The sequence below is a fragment of the Harpia harpyja genome, chromosome 14 (genome assembly GCF_026419915.1).
Source record: "Harpia harpyja isolate bHarHar1 chromosome 14, bHarHar1 primary haplotype, whole genome shotgun sequence".
NCBI lineage: Eukaryota > Metazoa > Chordata > Aves > Accipitriformes > Accipitridae > Harpia > Harpia harpyja.
The window spans coordinates 18,229,087-18,249,618 of record NC_068953.1 but is presented as its reverse complement, the minus strand read 5'-3'; the positions used below and the strand labels follow the sequence as shown (position 1 = coordinate 18,249,618).

Sequence of the window (20,532 nt, the reverse complement as noted above, 5' to 3'; positions counted from 1 at the left end):
TACACACACAGAGAAAGATAGCTTAATGCCAGCACACTGAAAGGAGCCCATTTCAAATCCATCTTAAAGCCAGGCTCTGGTTGAAAGAGACCCTGCTGCTGAGCCACCAGCACTGACCTTGAAAGAGTCATTAATTCAGGGCGGTTCTGTGCCCTGCGCTGTGCGGGAAGTGAAGCCAGATGATCACAATGGTCCCTTGTGGCCCTACAGTCCATGAATCTCACATCGGACAGCACCAGCAGTGCAGTGGTAGCTATATCTAGTGCCTCGTCCTGTTCCTTCTCATTTTCTGTCTCTATATATTCCCACTAAGGTAACATGTGTCATCAGCTCATTAGGCACCTTTGCACCAGCCACTCTCCTCAAGGATATGCCCAGAGCAGAGAGAAAGTTGATAAAGCTTGTTGTCTGCAATATTTCTAGAGCAATCATTGCCTAAGAGCAGTGGCTGTGAGTGCACATCCTTGCTTCTGGCATGGGCTGTGCATCTGGCATCTCCCAGTTGACAACACAGGAGTAATTCTTTATCATTCAGCAGTTCCTTGTACTCCCCCCAAACTGGGAACATAAACACTGACAGCAGATACACAGTATGGACAGATGGGGCAGTCAGAGCAAACAAGCAACAGCAAGGCCATGAAAAGCAGATCGGTTTGTAATGTAGTCACAGAGGAAGGAAGCCGACATTCCTGGCCCTATGCTCAGCCTGTGTAAATCAGCACAGCCCCACTAACAGCACTGTCAGCTTTCATCAGCGGAGCCCACGGCTTTTTTCTTCATTTCAAAACTTGCAGCAATAACATGAATGCTGATTTTCAATCCAGCTGCACCAATTAAATCACATTTATTAAAGTCTTGGGGTTTCTATTAAAAGCTGTGTTTTTGCAGGATTTATAAATCAGCTCACAAACCCAAAATTTGGCATGAAGAGCTATGGGCTAAAATTGATTTTTTTTAATGAAATGATTTGGGGACATTTCTAAGTTTTTCAGAATGCAGTAATTACAAAGAAATGTGATTATAGCTGTCTCTTTGTGCTACTATCATTTCTCAACACACTATAATTTGTTAACTTTTTTTTTTTAAGATAGAAGATACTTCAATTTTTAGTGTGAAGCAAAATTGCTTTTCTGGAGTAAAAAATACTTCATAGTAAATTTATCCACTAAAAATCCTAGCTTGTAATTTAAGCAATTTGCTTAAAACTACCCCATATCTGGCAACTTTTCCTTTAAGATCAACGAGATACTAGCATGAGTAAAGCAAAGTCACTATCTGCTCATCTGAAACAGCTGGGTACAGATCACCGTGACAAGCTGATCACCAACATGCCATTTGTCAATGCTCAGGTTTTTAAAGAAGTCCATGGTGATTAGGCAAAGAAGCGCTGGCAGGAACTTCATCGTACCTTTATCCTCCAGGAGAGCAACTGATAAGAGTTTTGCCATTAACTTCCCTGACTACTGACTTCAGGTTTCCATGGTCCAAGCCTGTGTTTCTCAGTTTTAGATGGCCATCCTGCAGCGATTCTGTATTTGCAGTCCTCCTTTTTCTTGGGTGAGTTTTAGTCAAAGGTACTTTAATGATGCTTTCTGTGGTTGAATTCCTTTTTATTAGCTGGGTGACATCCAGTCAGACCATTTCCAGTGACCTCTGTTTTGCAGTTTCTAATTTTATGTGAAGTCTTTGGTAGAATTTAGAACTTCCTTTAATAGATGTGAATCTGCTGGCTTTAAAAATTCAGGACATCTAATAGCAATTTATTTTTATGATGTCTGTAGAAACCAGAAACACCTGGACTCTAGCTGCGATGCTGTTCTCCTTTGGTAGGGAGTGAGGGTAGAATTAAGCCTTCTGCAAAAGCGCAAGGTGAGAATCCTCCATTTGCTTGTGACACACCAGTGCAGCAGCCTCATGCTTTATACAGAGTATTCTTCACAAACTTTTGCAGCTTTTTGTGAAAGCGAGCTATATTCCTACATTCATGCACAATTCAAAAACTCAAAATACAGAGCTGGCATTGAAGCACTGAGAGTGGTTCTGTGAATGGTCCCACTGAACGCCCTCTGAGCAAAATGGGTCCTCAGCATCTGAAAATCTGGTCTTTAACTCAAGCAATGAGAGCTCTGATGTGAAGACATGGGTATAGAGGTAGTGTGTATCTCTATTTATCTGCTTTGGAAAATTTTGGTGCAGTAGTTCTGTGGCACAATTTCACTTGAGTTAATGTATGATACTCCTTGGTAACTTGCAGCATTGTTATTATTTCCTGCTGCACATGTCATAAGAATAAAGGCCAAACCTACTTGTAGGAGCTAATAAGCAACGGTCAAATTTTGGCTTGCCTTAAACTGACAGTAAAATATCTATTGATTTCAGTGGGGCCAGCATTTCACCCAAGCTGACTTTATAAGTTCGCTCACATGGGAAGAGCTGTTACTTGTAGCAAGGTGCTGGTAGTTAAAAACTTGCACTGAAATGCAGGAAGCTCTGCCTCCTCCTTAACCCCAGAGATGCAGAGCCATTCTCCTGGACCTTGTACAGAGACAAAGCTCAGCCCTACAAACTCCTGCTGGCAGCTGGAGCAGGCTTTAGGGACACAGGACTGGAAGGGCTTTGATCACTGAGTCCCGCATCCAGCCACCTTTTACTGCAAACACTCAGGCACATAATCGCTTAGATAGCTGATCAAGCTCCATTTTAACAGTAATCAGATTTCTTTGTCCCATTAGTCTTACTGGGAAGCTATTCCAAAATCTCACTGATCTGATGTTAGAAATCTAATTTCCAGCTTCGATGCATTCATGGCCAGTTCATCCTCATTTGTTCTTGTGCCAGCTCTGTCATCTAACTTAAATAGCTCTTCTCCCTCCTAGTGTTTACCTCGTCGTATTTATAGATGCCAATCATACTCCCTCTCAGCATTCATTTTGCTAGATAAAAGAAGCCAAGCCTTCTTTTAGTCTCTTCTCATATGCTCCCCCTTGTCCTCCCACTTGCTTTTGCCTGCATGTGTTCCAGTCTGAGCACTTCACCAGCACAACTAACCAGTCCTGTATACACCAGGAGGATATCAATGCCTCCACTTGTACTTGCCATAGAATCATAGAATCATTTAGGTTGGAAAAGACCTTTAAGATCGAGTCCAACCGTTAACCTAGCACTGCCAAGTCCACCACTAAACCATATCCCTAAGTGCTACATCCACACGTTTTTTAAATACCCCCAGGGATGGTGACTCAACCACTTCCCTGGGCAGCCTGTTCCAATGCTTGACAATCCTTTCAGTGAAGAAATTTTTCCTCATATCCAATCTAAACCTCCCCTGGTGCAACTTGAGGCCATTTCCTCTTGTCCTATTGCTTGTTACTCGGGAGAAGAGACTGACCCCCACCTCACTACAACCTCCTTTCAGGTAGAGAGCAATAAGGTCTCCCCTCAGCCGCCTTTTCTCCAGGCTAAACAACCCCAGTTCCCTCAGCCACTCCTTGTAGCACTTACTCTCTAGACCCTTCACCAGCTTCGCTGCTCTTCTCTGGACACACTCCAACACCTCAATGTCTGTCTCATAGTGAGGGGCCCAAAACTGAACACAGTATTCGAGGTGTGGCCTCACCAGTGCCGAGTACAGGGGGACGATCCGTTCCCTGCTCCTGCTGGCCACACTATTTCTGATACAGGCCAGGATGCCGTTGGCCTTCTTGGCCACCTGGGCACACTGCCGGCTCATATTCAGCTGGCTGTCGACCAACACCCCCAAGTCCTTTTCTGCCGGGCAGCTTTCCACCACTCTTCCCCAAGCCTGTAGTGTTGCGTGGGGTTGTTGTGACCCAAGTGCAGGACCTGGCACTTAACCTTGTTGAACCTCATACAATTGGCCTCGGCCCATCGATCCAGCCTGTCCTGATCCCTCTGTAGAGCCTTCCTACCCTCAAGCAGATCAACACTCCTGCCCAACTTGGTGTCGCCTGCAGACTTGCTGAGGGTGCACTCGATCCCCTCATCCAGACCATTGATAAAGATATTAAACAGAACTGGCCCCAATACGGAGCCCTGGGGAACACCACTTGTGACTGGCCGCCAACTGGAGTTAACTCCATTCACCACAACTCAGCAACTTCTAAGCTTCTACCTTCAGGACATGTAGGGTCCTGAGCAGTGGCCAAATGTCTGTCTGGCAAAGGGGAAACAAGGAGCTGAGATACCTTCCTCCTGGTCCTAGAAGAGAGGTGGGAAGTCTTGGCACTGCTCCCTTCCTATGAAGACAGACCTGCCTCGCAAACTGCGGTCGTTAGTGCAATGCTGGACCTTTTAGCTTCTGCTATCAGCCACCCTCGTCCACCTTGTTTCCCTAGTGTAGTACCCACTGTGTACAATGTGAACAGCAGGGTCAGTAAATGCAGCCAACAGTGTAGGACAGCTGTGTTCGGTGCTCTGCAGCCAGGCTGACCCTTGCTGAGCTGTACAGGGCTGGGAGAGGAAAGCACAAACAGGAGGAAGGAAAATAGAAATAGTATGTGTACAGTTAGGCGAGAAAAGAGAATAGGAAAATGGATATGAGAAAAACCAGAAAAGATAACGGAGTGGAGCAGACACCAAGGGAAGAGGAGAGAAAAGGCAAAATAAGACACAGAAAGAGAGAAGAGGACAAGAAGGGCAGGGGGAGCACATGAGAGAGAAAGCTTTCTCAAACTGGAGCAGGGCTGCATCTCCCCGTCGCCCTGTCCTTTGTACCTTTGCCCAAAGTGTCTCTCTGAAAGAAGTGATAGAGGAATGGCTCCAGTCCATTGCCTCAAAGTATGATCTCCTTTGAGCACAGTGAGGATAATACATCCAGGGCTCTGGCTCAGCAGTTCAGAGATTCCTTTGCCATTTTTTTCATTCTGCATCTGTGCTGGTTCCTTTGTGACCCCAGCTGGCTCTATAAAGAAATGAATCCTCCAAGTACAACTTGTGCACATCTCCCTGCAGAAAGTGGGAATGGCACCAGACAAACTGATTTGGAAATGAAACTCGTTAAGGCAGCCATTAGGGGCTTTATATGCTCTTTTGTCTTACTTGGCTGGAGAACTGCATAGACAGAAGAAGTGTATTTTTGGCCATCCTCAGCTATTCAGCACTGCAAAGCATTCTCATGAATAAGTAAGATGGTGGGAGATCTAAAGGAAATATCAGGCCGTATATTTTGGTAAGTGCCCTGAAAATACCAGATCCATTGTTTTTTCCTTTTTGAATATCAGGACAATCTGCTGACCAACTACTGATAGCCAGTACTACAGCAGGGTGAGCACCTTCCAGGCTAGTCCAAATGCATCACTTGGGTTTTAAACCTTTTCGGCAGCTAAATATTTGAAGTAGCTCTGTGACAAGATGGCACTGCAGGCTGGGAAACCAGGGTAGGTGTTTGCTTTGACCTCTTCTGAATTCATTTAAATGACTGCAACAGGATTAGTGGTCCAGACCCACACTCATGGTGTTAATCCTAAATCCGACATTATGAGCGTTTGCATTTTCAGTTTGGGGAGCAAAAATGCATGATGCAAGGGGACCATCTACCTCAGAAAACATATTTACACATCTGTCCAAACTTTCCTCTGAGAAATCTCTGGAGCCAGCCTGTTTTATTACATTTTAATGAGATTTTCTTTTAATAACCAAGAAATTACTTACAGGAGCACACATAGAAATGTTTTTATGTACCCTGTCTCGTACAATAGTGTCTTTTTTGCATTAATCTGTTCTCATGGCTTTCCAGTTAGCAGAGTTACATTTGGATTAAGGTGACACAGCCTGCAAGTACCATCATTTTTAAAGCTGACAACCTTGATGAAATCAATTGCATTTCCTTTTTCCTCTGCTCCCTACCCTTTTCCCCACCTTGGCTTATTAAGGCTCTAAAGGAAGAGCTGTCTTACGATTTACCATATCTGAATCTATTGCTGAAGTGGTGAATTGAGTAATAGTGTTGTTCATGAATAGTCCTAGGGAATCGATAGCAACAAGTGATAAGTAAGGTACTCCTGGATGTTCAAGCAATACAGTCTGAATAGCTCTGCTGGAGAGCCATAAGTAACAGCAGAGGTCTCAGAATGCTCCTGGACAAGAACAGGGCTCAGAAGCACCCTAGACACTGTCTTGCATCTATCCTCTTGTCTGTGTCAGCAGGATATTTGTGTGTCTACTGATCTGGGAAACAATGATATAGCAAAGTTAGATTACTGACTTAATGCTTCATTGATTTACTTTTGTTATATTAATGGATAATTACAATTATCTAGTTATTTATCTTTTCTGAGAAGCAAATATACCTTATAGTTGCTAAGACACCAAGCCTTATTGACCCAGACAGGCATGTGCTGAAATTCCAGTTCCCATGCACAGAGATTATGAAGATATACACAGGGGAAAGCAGACCTTTTTGTGTCTTTTATAGCTACAATGTCAGGAACTGCTACACTGGAGTTTTAAATAATGCTGGCAGACAACAGGATCCAACAGGCATTGCTTTGGTTGATTTCCTTGAACTGATAAGAACATTGCCACAGTGGGGTGGGATAATATCTACCTTACTGGAGCTGTTTCCATCCAGATTACTGGTAAAGAAGCGTGAAGTCACACCACATGAGAGAGTGTGGTAGCTTGGATTGGAAAAACAATGTATACTGCCGCTACCTTGAGATATATCTGGGAAGAAAACAAGTCATCACAAAATACTTTGGAAGCCATAACAATTCTTAAGAAACTGAAAACATGCTAGAGATGATCTAGTTTAGAAAACTTTGTTAGAGTACTGGGTGTTATAAAACATTTGCAGATGAAATCTATCCTGTATTATCATGGTGTGAAGCTCTTGACTATTAGCATTAAATATAAGACAAAAAAGCAAAATATTTAATTAATACAGTGTTATCTTTTTGAAGATCTTAAAAAAGTAATTCCTGACAGTCCAGCTGCTTTGCAGGTGAGGGAAGAAATGCAAAACGCAGGAAATGTGTGGTCTGCAACAGTTTCTTCCTTAGTTTAAACACATGTAAGAGCTACTGATGAGAATAACCCTTGTAGTTATGAAAAAATTAATTAAAACTTTTTTGTTGCAAAAAAGATAGTTAATGTTAGAAATCAAGGTGCTATAACCATACCAAGGAGTCCAAAACATTTTACATAGCTTTTTGTGCAAAGACTTAGAAAAAAAGAAAGCTGCAGCACTGAAAGGCAAACTTGGGCAGTTACATTGTTATGCTTAGAGACATCTTAACTATTTCCTCACTTTAACTTATGAACACATTTAGCAAACAAAGTAATTTACGAAGAAAGGCATCATATTTATACTGGCATTTCTAATGAAAACATCAAACCCAATCCGGTTCCAGCTTAATAACAAATTGATAGATATTTCAAAGTATGATCAGAAGAAAGGATGAAAAATTTAAACTGAAGCAGCATCATTTAAACAGCCAAGCCCTGTAAGAAGTAAGTGAATGGGTTTTAATAAACCATGGGCTTGAATTTGAGGCAGAAAGGTTAGTTATAGGAAACACCTTCACATGGAAAGGGTAACGAAGTGCTGGGGTGTCTGCTTGTCCCCATCACCAGAGATCTTTAATGAAGGTTGACAGCAGATGGGTGAGGAAGGACAGGGACCTGGCTGGCACCGTCTGCAGGAGGGGGGTACCCGGTCACCACTGGCTGTCTCTCCTTGCCCTCTGTGTTTGCATTCCTGTGAACATGAACTTTGCTTTGCTGACATCTTGTGGAGATCTAGATTTAGCATAATTTACTGCAAAATATCCTGTTTCAAATAAGTGGGTTTATCTGCAGGGTGTCTATTACATAAGTGCTGTGGCACACAGCTGAGAGAGGAAACTGCACATGCACATACATATCTGACCAAGCACTTATTTTCTGCTGAAACATGCAGAGCAATTTTTGAGGTCAATTCTATTTTGTAGTAATCGCAGAGCCTTTTATTTCTAGCTATTTTCTGAGGTTGTTGCTAACAAAGTATCTCAGATCAGGACGTGATTCCAGAATTAACTTCTTTCAGCTAGCCACTGCTCAGCACAGCAGCCAGGCTGCCAGGACTTTGCCATGTGCCCTAACTATAACTCTGTGATATTTGTAATAGAATTAATAAGAAACAGATATCTCTTGGGGTCTGCAAATGAGAACTGGGGCTGGAACCCAAACATCACGATCAGTGTATGCCCATCACAAACACAGCTGCTTACATATAGCCTTGAACCTGCTAATGAGGGATTGGCGGCTCACCGGGGAGCCGAGCTCATCAACCCTTCTCACAACCTGCGGTCCCAGTTAAATACAGACACTTGAATCCATGTCCTTCTGCTTTTTAGGTGAGTGCTGATGGCTGAGTTACACCAGCTCTCAGCTCTGCCTTCTCCCTTCCCTTATCTGTCATGCCCGCGCTCAGCTGCAGGCAAGAAGGACCGGCTCGAAGGAAAAGAGGCATGGTCCGCTGCCTTTGCTGCAAGATAAGAGGGCACATACCAACAGTTACCATGAGCCAGCTGACACATTACAAGTTCACACCCAGCTTATCTGGCTGCAGCTTGTTTCGTGCACCTGAAATGAGCTGAAACAGAAGCCTACCAGACTGCCCTGCTACTTAGCACAGTGCTGAATTAATGGACCTGAGCTCGTATACAAGTCTGCATCACCAAAAATCTTTTCTTCCTTCATTGCATGCAGCACCATATACTCGGAATTACTCCTTCTACACAGTTCTATTTGGTCGATACTTAAGTATCCACCCAGGCTGATTTACCTTGATAGCACAGTCCATTTTCTACACATTTATTCATGAAGCTCTTATAACTGCTGGCTGGAAATACATCAAATTCAAATCTAATGCTATCCCAGTTAAAAAAAACCAAAACCAAACCCCCCCCCAAAAAAAACCCGCACAAACCCCCCTCTCTTCTCAAAGATGAGAATTTTCTTCTGCTCTGAACAGTAAGCAAAGACTTAAATGCCTAAAAGAAAGGGAATGATTTAAATTAAAACAAAACAAAAAACTCCCAAAGGTTATGTTAATGTTAACATGGGTAGATCAGTCCTGTGAAGGGATCCATGATGGCAGACTCTTGCTGTGAGGCCCTCAAGCCTGAGGCTGTGCTCCAGTGGAAGACCTCTGAGGTCTGGATGAAGGCCAGAATGCCCTGTCACTTGAAAGACTGAGCTTCTGCTCCAAGCCAGCACCGTGGGGTGACACGAAGAGCATTTGTCCCCATCCTGCAGCGGCAGCAGGACAGCGTAGTGTGGAAACTGGGCACAAGGCCAACCGTGAAAAAAGGGAGTAAGCAAGCACTCTGCAGTAAATACAAACCCAGCTATCTCAAGATGCAAAATGGAAATGTTTTTCTTCTTTTTGTGTGGATCTTCTCCACCCATACGGAGTGTCACTGGGGTGGCTGAAGACTCCAAGCAGGAGGGCTCACTCTGCCACCTCATACTATACATCATCTGCAGATCATTTTTGTAAATGTCTTGTCTAGGCTGCAGGACCCATGATGCTCTATTTGTATTGAGCTTTGCTTAGGTTTTGGCTCTCAGCGTAAGTTTCACCCATATCAGAAAGTTTGTTAAGACCTTGACGAGACCTCAAACATCAATTCAGCCCACAAACAAGTCTTTGTGAAAGTCCTGAAAAGAAATCTCTGTTTTCTCCAGCACTACTGCATAGTTTTCCCTTCTGTCCCCATCTCCCTGAACTAAACAACCTGCACTTTAAAATCTGTTGTTGGATGTCATGTACCATTCTCATGCTGGGGAGCACCATTTTGATTTCAGGCTTATTTGGGAAAGTCTGCTCTCGGATCCATGTGCTGTGTTTAAGCTCTCCCAGCATGGGTAGTTTTCTTTCCCACTGGCTGCTGGGCAGAGTGTGTGTTTTGCTGCCACATCCTTCATCCACAAATGCAAAAGAGTCTAAGGGCTGCCCAGGGGGTTCCCCTTCCTTATAATCTCTCTCACACATGTGCACGGATTATCAGCATCAGAAGAGCTGAAGACATAAAGACCAAAAACATCCTCCAGAAATAAATTAATGTGCTGGAAGAAATTACTGCCTCCAGGAGCCAGGGATCTGCATATGTGACTATTCAGAAACACCACCACCACTACCCTAACAAGAGCAAACAAGCAAAATAACAACAGTGGTGATTCGGGTTAGCCATAATGTTACCACCCGTATAGGGCTGGATACTGCAGTCATTGTTTAGGTGGAATTCTTGCCGAAGTCCATGGGTTTACATGGGATTAAATTCATTGGACAAGTACGTCTGCATAGTATTCTGCCCTTAATCCACATACAAAACTCCAGGTGAAGGTTGAAATCCCTGTTACCTCTATGTAATACTGCCACTGTCCTTCAGCGTCCTCTGCAACACACAAATGCACACATGCGCTGGTATACACACAGGTTGTTCTTGCCATCCAGCCATGCTATGAGTCTCTATTTCTTATCTGTGATCTTATCTTAGTATCCATCTCCCCATTTTCTGCTGGGGAAGATGTATGTCAGCACCTTTTGCTGTCTTTCTGCTCGATGGAAGTGGAAGGCTGAAAACAGCATTGGTAAGGCCAAAGCTGGGAAGGTTACTGATGGGTAGAAAGTTTCAGTGGGACCATGTACTGGAGGAGAGTCAAAATTTGGCAGGGAGCTTTCAGAAGCCTTTGTCTAGAATTTGTAAATGCCCTTCTAAAACAAAGACCAAAACTTGAAACAATGCTGATAACTGCAGACAATTTATAATGAGATGAAGATGAAGCAGTGTGATTTCTAACTCCTTAGTCTTTCTCTGCAAGCTCAGATAGCAGAGTTTTTCAAGTGGGAGGCGGGAAGAAAACTGTTCTTGTGACCTCCAGAAAGAGACAATGGACCCCACTCAGATGCAACTTCCTGAGAGATAAAATTTATATTGCTACAAGGACTGTGCAAAGAAAGAAAGAAGAAAGAAAGAAGAAAGAAAAGGCCTAGTCTCTGCACTCCCATCACTGACTGAGATTAACAGGAAGGAAACGTTATCGAATTTCTTTCTAGAGAAGCCCATACAACACCACTGACCTGGTGCTGTTCGGCATTGCAAGGACTTGGTACTTCACGTTTTTTACAAACTGAGCTGGCACAGAGCAGCAATGCCACAAGGGCAAGAATTAAATTTACTGTCATTGCCCAAGGACCAGAAGAGATCCAGGTTCAATGCAGCTGATTCCCTCAGATATTTATGATGTATCCAGGAATTCAGCCATCCCCCAAATACTTTTTTTCCTCCAGTACTTAAGTATCATGTGGCATGAGGAGCTCTGGGATAGGTGGCTGCACCTGAAAGGAATGTGAAGAACGTTGTATAGGGAGATGCAATGCCTGCAAAGACATGACCTGCAAAGACAGTCCAGCGCTACCAACGTCTTCAGACTTTTTCTCTGTGGCTGAGGAGGAAAGTCATCTGTCTATGTTAACTTTGAAGGATGAAAGTATCCTTTCTCAGCATTAGCCTTTTTTCAGACTTCTTGCAGAGTATCAGACTGGGATACCATCAGGTTAATTGGGAAGTCTCCATTCATGGTAAAATATGGAGAAAAAACAACTGGCGGATTTTTGTTCCCTTGTCTGAAAGGAGAAGCTCAATTACTCCAGTCAGGAACTCCCAACCTCAGCAATATTCCTCTCCTTATTTTGAGGTTTGTAAGTTGTGCCTTTTAAGCATGCTGGGTCACACATACATTAACTAGAAAAGCACAGAAATAAATGAGGTGAAGCAGGCTTTGTAAATAAATGGATTAAGTGCCAATATGAAAGAAATGGATCGCTGAAAAGTTCATAACATTTTTCCATGCCAGTGGCTTTGATCTGCTCTCTCGGAACTCGGAGCCTCGCTGCTGCTAAGATGTGCCACAGTTGTCTTTTGCATGTTCATGGTCTGGCTCTTCAAATGATGTTGAAATGACAAATTTCAGGCCAAATTATGCTGGCAACTAGCCAAGGATCAGATGAGCCCTCTCTGGCAACGCTTTCATACATTTCTTACCCAAATGGGCAGCTTAAGCAAGAGCCTGCAAAGCTAAAATTCAAAAATAAGAGGGAATGGGAGGAGGTCCAAGGCTGATTATTTTCCCCACCTTGTAGCTATCAGAAGGAATGCTGTAGTATAGGCCTGAGTGGTTTAAATATGAGTTTAGTCAATGGTGTTCAGCAGACAGCCCCTGATGTGTAATATGCCGTCACAGGAAACCATGTCCCTGATATGAGGACTGAAGTCATGGTGCCATGAGAGAAACTCCTTGATGAAGTCCCAGCTGTAGCCAGGCAGTAATATCATTGGCTTGGTGGGAGAGGCTCCTTCCAGGTGCATCCTGGGCAGGGAAGTCCAGAACGAAGCTTCCAGCCATGCCACCCCAAGACAACACAGAAGCCAAGTCAGAGCCAGAAACAAGTGGCTGAGCCTCGTGCATTTAGACTAGAAAGCAAAAAGAAAAAGGCAATGCAGGACTGGGAAAGCAGAACTGCTATGCCAACCTCTGCCTGTTTCAGCAGCTTGTATTTACTTGGACTTACAGTTTCAGCCATTTAAAGGGAAGTGAAGAAGTGAAGTGCAGTCACAGGGCAGCAAACCCCGAGGAGATTCCCACTAGAGACAGATTGGAGAAAACAAGAAGGAAGTAAAGCCATGTCCTGTCTGGCATGCTATCTGATATTGGCCATAGAGGAATGAAGAATGACGGCGTTAAAAAGGAGATCACACCCTCCAAAGTTTAGCCAGTCTGTCAAGAAAAGCTGTCCTCCATAGCAGTAGCAGAAGATAGAAAGAAGCAAGAAATGCGATTTTTTTTTTTTTATCTTAAAGAGCCTTCCTCTTCCTCTTCCTCTCTCCTGCTTTTAACAGCTCCTGTGAAGAAAATTCACACCAGCTGTCTTAGATGACGAGGACTGGTCTGCACACAGAAGGAAGTGAGAACAAATAGGACACCTCAAATCACAAACTGCAACATAGACAAAAATAAAACCTTATGATTGACCTGGTCAATCCCATTCCTCAAGCAAAAAAAGTTGTCTTCTGAAGATTTCACAAAGGGAAAACTTCTCTGCACTGCAATAGGAATGCAGCCGATTTAAAAAAATGGAGTTGATGTATTTCATGCAGCATATTTCTTGCCTAGGTATATCCTGTATTGTGTTAAGTAAACTTTCATATATAAAGCAGCTTAAATCAGTTTTAAGTTATATTTGCTTTCCTGTCCCTGTTAAGTATTAAAAGATCATGGTATTCAGGGGAAGAACAGAAGTGTCATTATTTTTGAGGCTCAATAACGCATGTTATACATCACAGAAGCTCATATTTCCCCAACATACAGGAATATGAGTCTATATTTGATTAACATAAAAAGACCCTTACCAGAAAGTGAGTAATCTGTATTAGTCATCCTCATGGCTGGAGTATAAGATACACTTGGCATGTCATGGCCCTTCTCCTTCTGTTTCCGTCGATACCACACAAACAGTGCCAGCAAGACCATAATAATTAGAAGGAGAATAATAATTCCAATGATTGCTCCCACTGAGTGCCTCTCTGATCCAAGAGCAGGGCTAATTTTAGTATAGGGGTTTAATTCTTCCATCATAAGAGCCGCTGTTAAAAGTAATTCATAACACACTGTAAATTGAATCATGCATTTCATTTTTGAAATACTATTTTTTTTAAAGCAAGTACATCATTGGAGGGGGAGAGAGAGAAAGAGAGAGAGAGAGAAAGAGAGAGATATTTTACAGATAGAATTTCACTGTACCTTGATCACATCGGATTCCTTTGAAGCCTGGACTGCAGTAGCAAGTACCTGTGACATGGTCACATGTAGCATTATTCATGCATTCACATAGTTGTTTGCAACCATAACCAAACGTTCCTGGTGAGCACTCTAGGAAGCCAAAGAAAAAGATTGGAAAGAATTCTGCTTTTTTCAGGAATGGGTGAAATGCTTGCCGTGGATAATTCAGTAGAAAAGTCTCCCTGGTTTCAGTATCTCTAGGATAACACTCTAGTGTTAGATTATTATTATTATTTTAAAGCAGGAGATAAATGTATTTCATGTACAATTTGGGGTATTAAGCTGTAACTTTCTGGAAAAGTCATACAAGGCTTCAAAAGGATGAAACGAATAATACGTACAGAGACTTTAGAAGCCTTGATATATATTACAAGGGTACAGAATTTAACAGGGCAAGAGCTCAGAAGCTGTAGACAACATCTTGAAAGAGCATAGCATTCTCCACCAACACGGCATATTTTTTTTTCATGGGGGTAGTTGCAAAGAAAAGTTTTAATGTACCTTTATATGAACACAATAGACAAATCCCACATGCTTTCATACTTATCCCTACTAGTGCTAGACGATGAGTATAACATTGTAGGTGGAATTACAGAATTGAACATCTGAATGGTTTGATTAGCTCTGCTTCTGTACTAGGATTCCTAATATAGGAGGAATTTAACCTGTCCTTGTATTTCTATCAAAGACAAAATGATTGAATGTCCAGCTGAGAAATTTATTCATACAATTACCATGATGGGCTATTACAATAAATCTGTAGGCACTATTCAATAATAAATTGAAAGAAACAACTTCTGTCACATCCTACTTATTTCTGTGGAGAAGACACATTATTGAATGCATGCACACTTGTTATGATTCTTTAGAATACATATTGTTTGTTTTAAGATGTGATTTCTTGTGTGTTACTGCAAATGTTTTGCATAGCATGATGATACCTTCCCAATGTCAGCCCCTAAGTAACTTTTAGTAGCCAAAATTTAACATTAAGTAATGAACAGTAGCCAGTATCTGTATCATGATTTGCAGTGTGTATTAAATTTGTATCTCTTTCTTTCATCTGCAGGTTCCCAAACACGGAAAAATAAAATTATTACAATTAATGCTCATTCTGCTATTAACCTGTAGCCTATTTAAAATTAATAAGGCCTAAATTTTTGGCCTGCACCACAGAAACGATGTCTGCATTTAGGCATTTCATCTGCAATGCAGTGTGACTGCCCATTCAGCAGGATTTTGAGAAGGAAGGAGTTTTAATGAAGAGATACGTTTAGATTTAGTAGAAAAACAAATAAATACATTCGTAGTTTGGATAGAAAAGAAAGCCTCAGGCTCTGTACAGAGGTCAAATTATAAATGTAGCTTCTCGTATAAAGTCTGCTATGATGCAGTTCTGCTATGGAACTTTTTAGTTTCCTATTTTTTTTATGGCTGCAGTAAGGGTCTACACAAATTCACAGTAAGTTGGCCACTTACAGAGTTACAGTGGTGCCATATGTAATCCCCACATAAGCATGCAAATTTGGTCCTGAGATACATGCTTTGCTGAATGCAAGTATGTGCAAAAAGAAAAGATGTTCATGAATTTAATTATATGTACAAGTACTTTCATAAAGATCCATGTAGTAAGCTACAGTTAAGAAGCTTTCACTTGCAAATCTAGCAGGAATGTTACTGTATTACCTTACTGCCAAAAAAGGGAATGAAACCCTGTGGAATTAATGCCTTGGTAAGGTGAGATGGATTTCACCCTGCATTTAGAATCCAAGTAAGTGTGTGAGAATTTTCTTTTGATTTACTATACTGGACAAACAACTAATTACTCAACTACAGCACATACTGTTTCCACCACCCTAATTCCTTGTTCTTAAAAGAAGCCATTCGGCGCGACATGCTAAATATGCCAGCAAGACATCGACGACAATTACAGTAAGATATGCCAGTACCCTTGCAAGGTAATTGAAGTTCATTGTTAAATACTTGTTCACTACTCAAGTTAAACACAGATCTTTCAAAAAAAGGCAAGCAACCTTTTTCTCCTTGATCTGTTTTCATTGTAAAGATGAATCTTTATTTGGCCCACATCTATAGCGTAACAACTTATGCAAGAAAGCCCCAATACTCCTTGGAAGGCAGAGCGCAGAAAGGGCTTCTTTCTTTTAACCCTTCTGTCTTCTTTCATGCCCAGGGAAACCTGATGCTGCTGTTCTCAACAACGTTAGCAAGACATGAGGCAGCTTGTTTTTTTCTATTAATTAGGTACAAGATGGTCAGGAAGGCTACACTGAGTCAGCACTGAGTGCAGTGACTTGCTTTTATCTCACCTAACTTTAGACTGGGAATGGAAAGGCGTAGTTACAGAGGATTCACTACATTTCTTTATGCTTCAACAGACTGTCCAGCTTTTCAGAGATGCCTTCTTCTCCCTATGGATTATATAAGGTGCCTAGGGTTACTCTCTTGCTGACATCAACACCTCATTTAAGAGCCTATTTCTGCAAAGAATTCTGAAATACACCCTCCCCTGGAGAAACAGAAAAATGGAAGTCATGTTGCTACTTACTTTGTTCACATTGTTTGCCTGTAAATCCAGTCCTGCACGTGCACTGGCCAGTGATGTGGTCACAGTCCGCTCCGTTCTGACACTGACAAACATTGGCACAGTTTTTTCCATAAAAAGCAGCTGGGCAACCTTTCAGGAATCAGAATAAGGAAAGACTAAGAAAAAGCTGAAACACAGATGCATTATCAGCACAAAATAGGTAGGCTTATAAATCTATGGATTTTCAGCCTCTGTATATTTAATAACATTTATTTGATCATCTAAATGTAGAGATACTACGACAGCCAATTTTCTTGGAGTTTCTCATATCTTACAGAATTGCCTCTTAAGTGTTTCAGAAGAACAAAAACTTGACCCATCTATACAAACTACATTTTCAAGAAGTAAAAGAAGATGGCTAAACAGAAACTCTCTAAAAGGCCAGAGATCAATCCTTTACTTGCAAGTGAAAGAGCCTTCTTAAAAGGCTCACCAGAATTTGATCTCCTCCTTCGTACAGTGCTGACAATTTGGCACTAGTAGGATGAGAAATTTCATTTTCCTAAATCAGAACACATATACTGGGGCTTTAACAAGCAGGGACATAGACTGTGCAAATTCTGACGATGAATCAATAATCTAAATGATCAGTCCCTGCTTTATCGAGTGCCAAAGGCATAAAACCTTGAAAAGCTTCGGGCCTCTTTTCTTCGGGGTGATGTGAAGTTATCAGAAGTAAGAAGCCGGTGGTTTAACAGGGAAGACTGCAATACTTGGAAGAGACACGAGGTAGCAGCACATACTTTGACAGATTCCCTGGCACAACAGTGTCTCTGAAAGGCTTACGCTGAGTGCAGTAGAGCCCCGTCCAACCATGAGTACATCTACATTCTCCATCGTAAGGGCTGCACATTGCTCCATTGTGGCAGTTGCATGAATGAAAGCAATCAGGACCCCAAAAACCAGTGGGACAAGCTATGAAAATAAAAAAAGATTTGTCAGCTGACAAAAAAAAGCAATGATACTGTGTTACTGCTGCAGAGGAACAACAATAAAGGGAGAACCTCTGAGACGCCAGCAAAGGCAGAACTTCGCATTGCAAAGCTTGGCATCGCTGTGGCGACTCCCTGACAATGACCGGTCCTTCCAAGCCCACGATTGCTTTGCAAACCCAGGTGCCAACCTGCAACCTCACCCACGCTGTCAATCCCTGGCACAAGGGATTTCTTCCCCGTGTAGGTCAGGTGGCAGGATCAGGTCTTTGCTGCATATGTGCACTGAGAACGACTGAAACAGCGACCCTCAACACTATATTAGTCTAAAAGTGCTCTAGCCACTCTCCCTGCCTTACTCATATTATCTCTGAAGACAATTTAGACAGGGCTTTACGATATGGAGGTAATTTAATTTTCTTTTTGATATTCTGGAATTCTTGCATAATAAAGCACCGCTATTCATGGTTTACTTTTGCTATGCAATCAACTACTAAAATTACCACATTCGTTTGAAGCATAGAGTGCTACTCAAATTACGTAAAAATGTAAAGAAAACTTCTTACAGTATGAATTCCCATCCACAAAATCAGATTGCTTTTGTTGATGGGGCTAATATTAAATTAAAATCTCCAGGTCTATTACATATTTCAACTAGTACAATATTAATACATTTTCAAAAGTTATTTTAAGCCTCCCTCCAAAAATGAATGCAGTAAGTTACAGTTATTAGTGCCAGACTAAAAGATCCAAAATGATGATAACCCTTCAATATAACAACTATATTTTTGCTTTAAAAAGCACTTCCCATTGCTTCCTATTAAAGACATGAATTAATAAGGCATGGTTCCCAGGAAACCTGAAAGTACAGAAACCGTGCCTATTTCCATGTATGCCATTGGCTCCAATTCTGATGATAAATGCAAGTTTCTGGCATATGACAGACATCTCTAAAGCCAGAATGAATAGCAGAAAAAACCTGCCATGACGTAAATCAAACAAAAGGTCACTGAACTCACACAATGTAAAGCTGAACAGGATTTGGCCTAAAGTATTCGTGCTATGAGCAACCAGAAATACTTTTACAATGCCTTTGTAAGCCAGAGCTGCAGGGTCTGTTAGTGTCTCCAGAACTAGCTCTGGAGTTCGGGCTAAAATTAACTCCTTTGCAGCTACATCTCTTGGTCATTCCAGGTCAACTGGTATGGAGGGAGGTCTGACCGAAATAGCTCAGTACCGGACTCGTGTACACGAAGCCAGGTGCCAACAGGAGCCTGGTGTGAGGCCAGGTTCACGTTGGGAGATTTACACTTTCTTTACAAGAAGGTAACTGAGGAAACAGTCAGGTTCCCACTTTGCTCATTCAAAATACAAAGTAGCTATTGCCAGGTCCTTCTGCTTGCTAAACTGGAAATTGTTGCTGCTAAACTGGCCTGCCTCTGTAAGAAAAAACATCTTTTTTCAAGGTTAACAGAAACTAGCAGTAATTTCCCAATTACATGGCTAAATATAATGAGGAATCTGTGGAGCCTTCTGTCTTTTTTTCTTTTTTTTTTTTTTCTATTTTTGAGTGACAGCAATATTCTGCCTGCGGAAGACACACAATAAAAGCAAAATTACAGCCGTCTGTTTTTATCCGATTCCTACTTTATCACTTGAAGTTTAATATATTTTACTCTGGAATGCTGTCTAATATGCTAGTTGTATCCTGAATATGAAGTAACATTTCTGAATGATAGGATATTGCTTCCCTCTGTGATCTATCTTCAATTAAGGGATGCTCTCAGGAAATGACACTTTGGGATCAGCAAATGCCAATCTTCTACCTGGGCAATTTTCAAGAAGAAATCCTCCATCCCTCCAAGCCCACATTGACTTTTACAATTAAATTACATTTAATAGAAATATTTCAGCTGCCTAATTTCTCAATTCTGGGGGCTTGGTACATGAAAACACTTACTGGTTAATAATTTCTAATGTAATAGCTGAAAGAAAATGATTTCAAAAAATAAATAAAAGGGAATCCAGCTAGAAATTAAAAGGGAGCATGGAGCTTTCTTTTCTGATGTGATGCTTGTGACCTCCCTTTCCTGTAATAGAAACTAGTAACAGCTTCTGCAAATTCCAAATGCAGAAACTAATTCAAGCCAAAGCTAACTTAGATTAATTAAAAGAAATAAGCTATAAAGAGACTAAGGCACTAGCTGCTGTAATACTACAAGGATTTCCCCAGAATCTGTCTTTAACTTTCAGAAAACACTAAGGAAAATATGTTATTTTAAAGCAGAGGTGGAAAAATAACACTTTGCTTACTCTGAGAGCAGTCCGTCCCTATCCAGCCTGGAAAACACTGACACGATCCATCAATAGGATTGCACGTCCCGTTCTCAGTGCACTGACAGACCTCAGCACAGTTCTTCCCATATTTTCCACTGGGACAGACTGTGAAAATATAAGGCAGTTTACTGAAGGCTTTTCATGATGAATATGAGGAAGTCATAGGACTTAACATTTAGCAATTAGAGATAAAAGTAATTACAACGTTTTTCTTTGCTGAAGCCAAACAGGCAAAATCCTTCTGGAAAGAAGGAAAAGGCAGAAAGTATTCAAGTCCATTTTGTTTGCTTACATCCCAGGCATAAAGACAACAGGAAAAAGTTGTCTCAAGATCCATTTTTCTGCTGGAAAATGAATCTGATATAGTTAGAAGATTACAATTACAGAAGGGCATTATGGAAGGCTGAAAACAGGAGAGACAAAACAGAGAAAAGGGGTTATTGGGAGAGGAAGAGAACAGTAAAGTTGAGGAGAATTCATAGTAGTAGCAAAGACAAATAAGTGGCTGGAAGGGATTGATCTGGGGGCTTGGCCAAGGGGGTCCCTTGGTGCAAACCCTGAAATAGGGTTCTGTGCTGGCTCAGAGGATTACAACCTCAACAATAAGAACAACAAAAGTAGGAAAGGAACATTTTAGGCTAGATATCAGCCTAGTGAAGAAGTCTCAAGAAGATGGAGAGCAACGGGGACTCTTACTTTCAGGCCTGTCACTAGAACCTAACAACTCCCTTGTACTGTACAACTGGTAATGACAGTAATAATGGACCAAAAGCTGCAAACCTTACCACCTGGTATGATGGCCTGACATACTAG

The 20,532-nt window shown here is 41.7% G+C and overlaps 1 protein-coding gene across 10 annotated transcripts in view; it reads right to left on the bottom strand.

Annotated features, from left to right (window-relative positions):
- Positions 1 to 20,532, bottom strand: part of MEGF11 (multiple EGF like domains 11) — a 293,615-nt gene that overhangs the window by 18,763 nt on the left and 254,320 nt on the right. For 6 of the 10 annotated variants that reach the window (XM_052807167.1, XM_052807164.1, XM_052807161.1 and 3 more), the window contains 6 exons: positions 19,696 to 19,824; positions 17,237 to 17,365; positions 16,412 to 16,540; positions 13,807 to 13,935; positions 13,416 to 13,649; positions 6,566 to 6,684 (listed from right to left, as the gene is read on the bottom strand). In XM_052807167.1, the coding sequence (XP_052663127.1) occupies positions 6,566 to 6,684; positions 13,416 to 13,649; positions 13,807 to 13,935; positions 16,412 to 16,540; positions 17,237 to 17,365; positions 19,696 to 19,824 (869 nt within the window). The remainder of the gene's footprint in view (positions 1 to 6,565; positions 6,685 to 13,415; positions 13,650 to 13,806; positions 13,936 to 16,411; positions 16,541 to 17,236; positions 17,366 to 19,695; positions 19,825 to 20,532) is intronic. The other 4 variants (XM_052807170.1, XM_052807163.1, XM_052807165.1 and 1 more) reach the window with 1 other exon arrangement.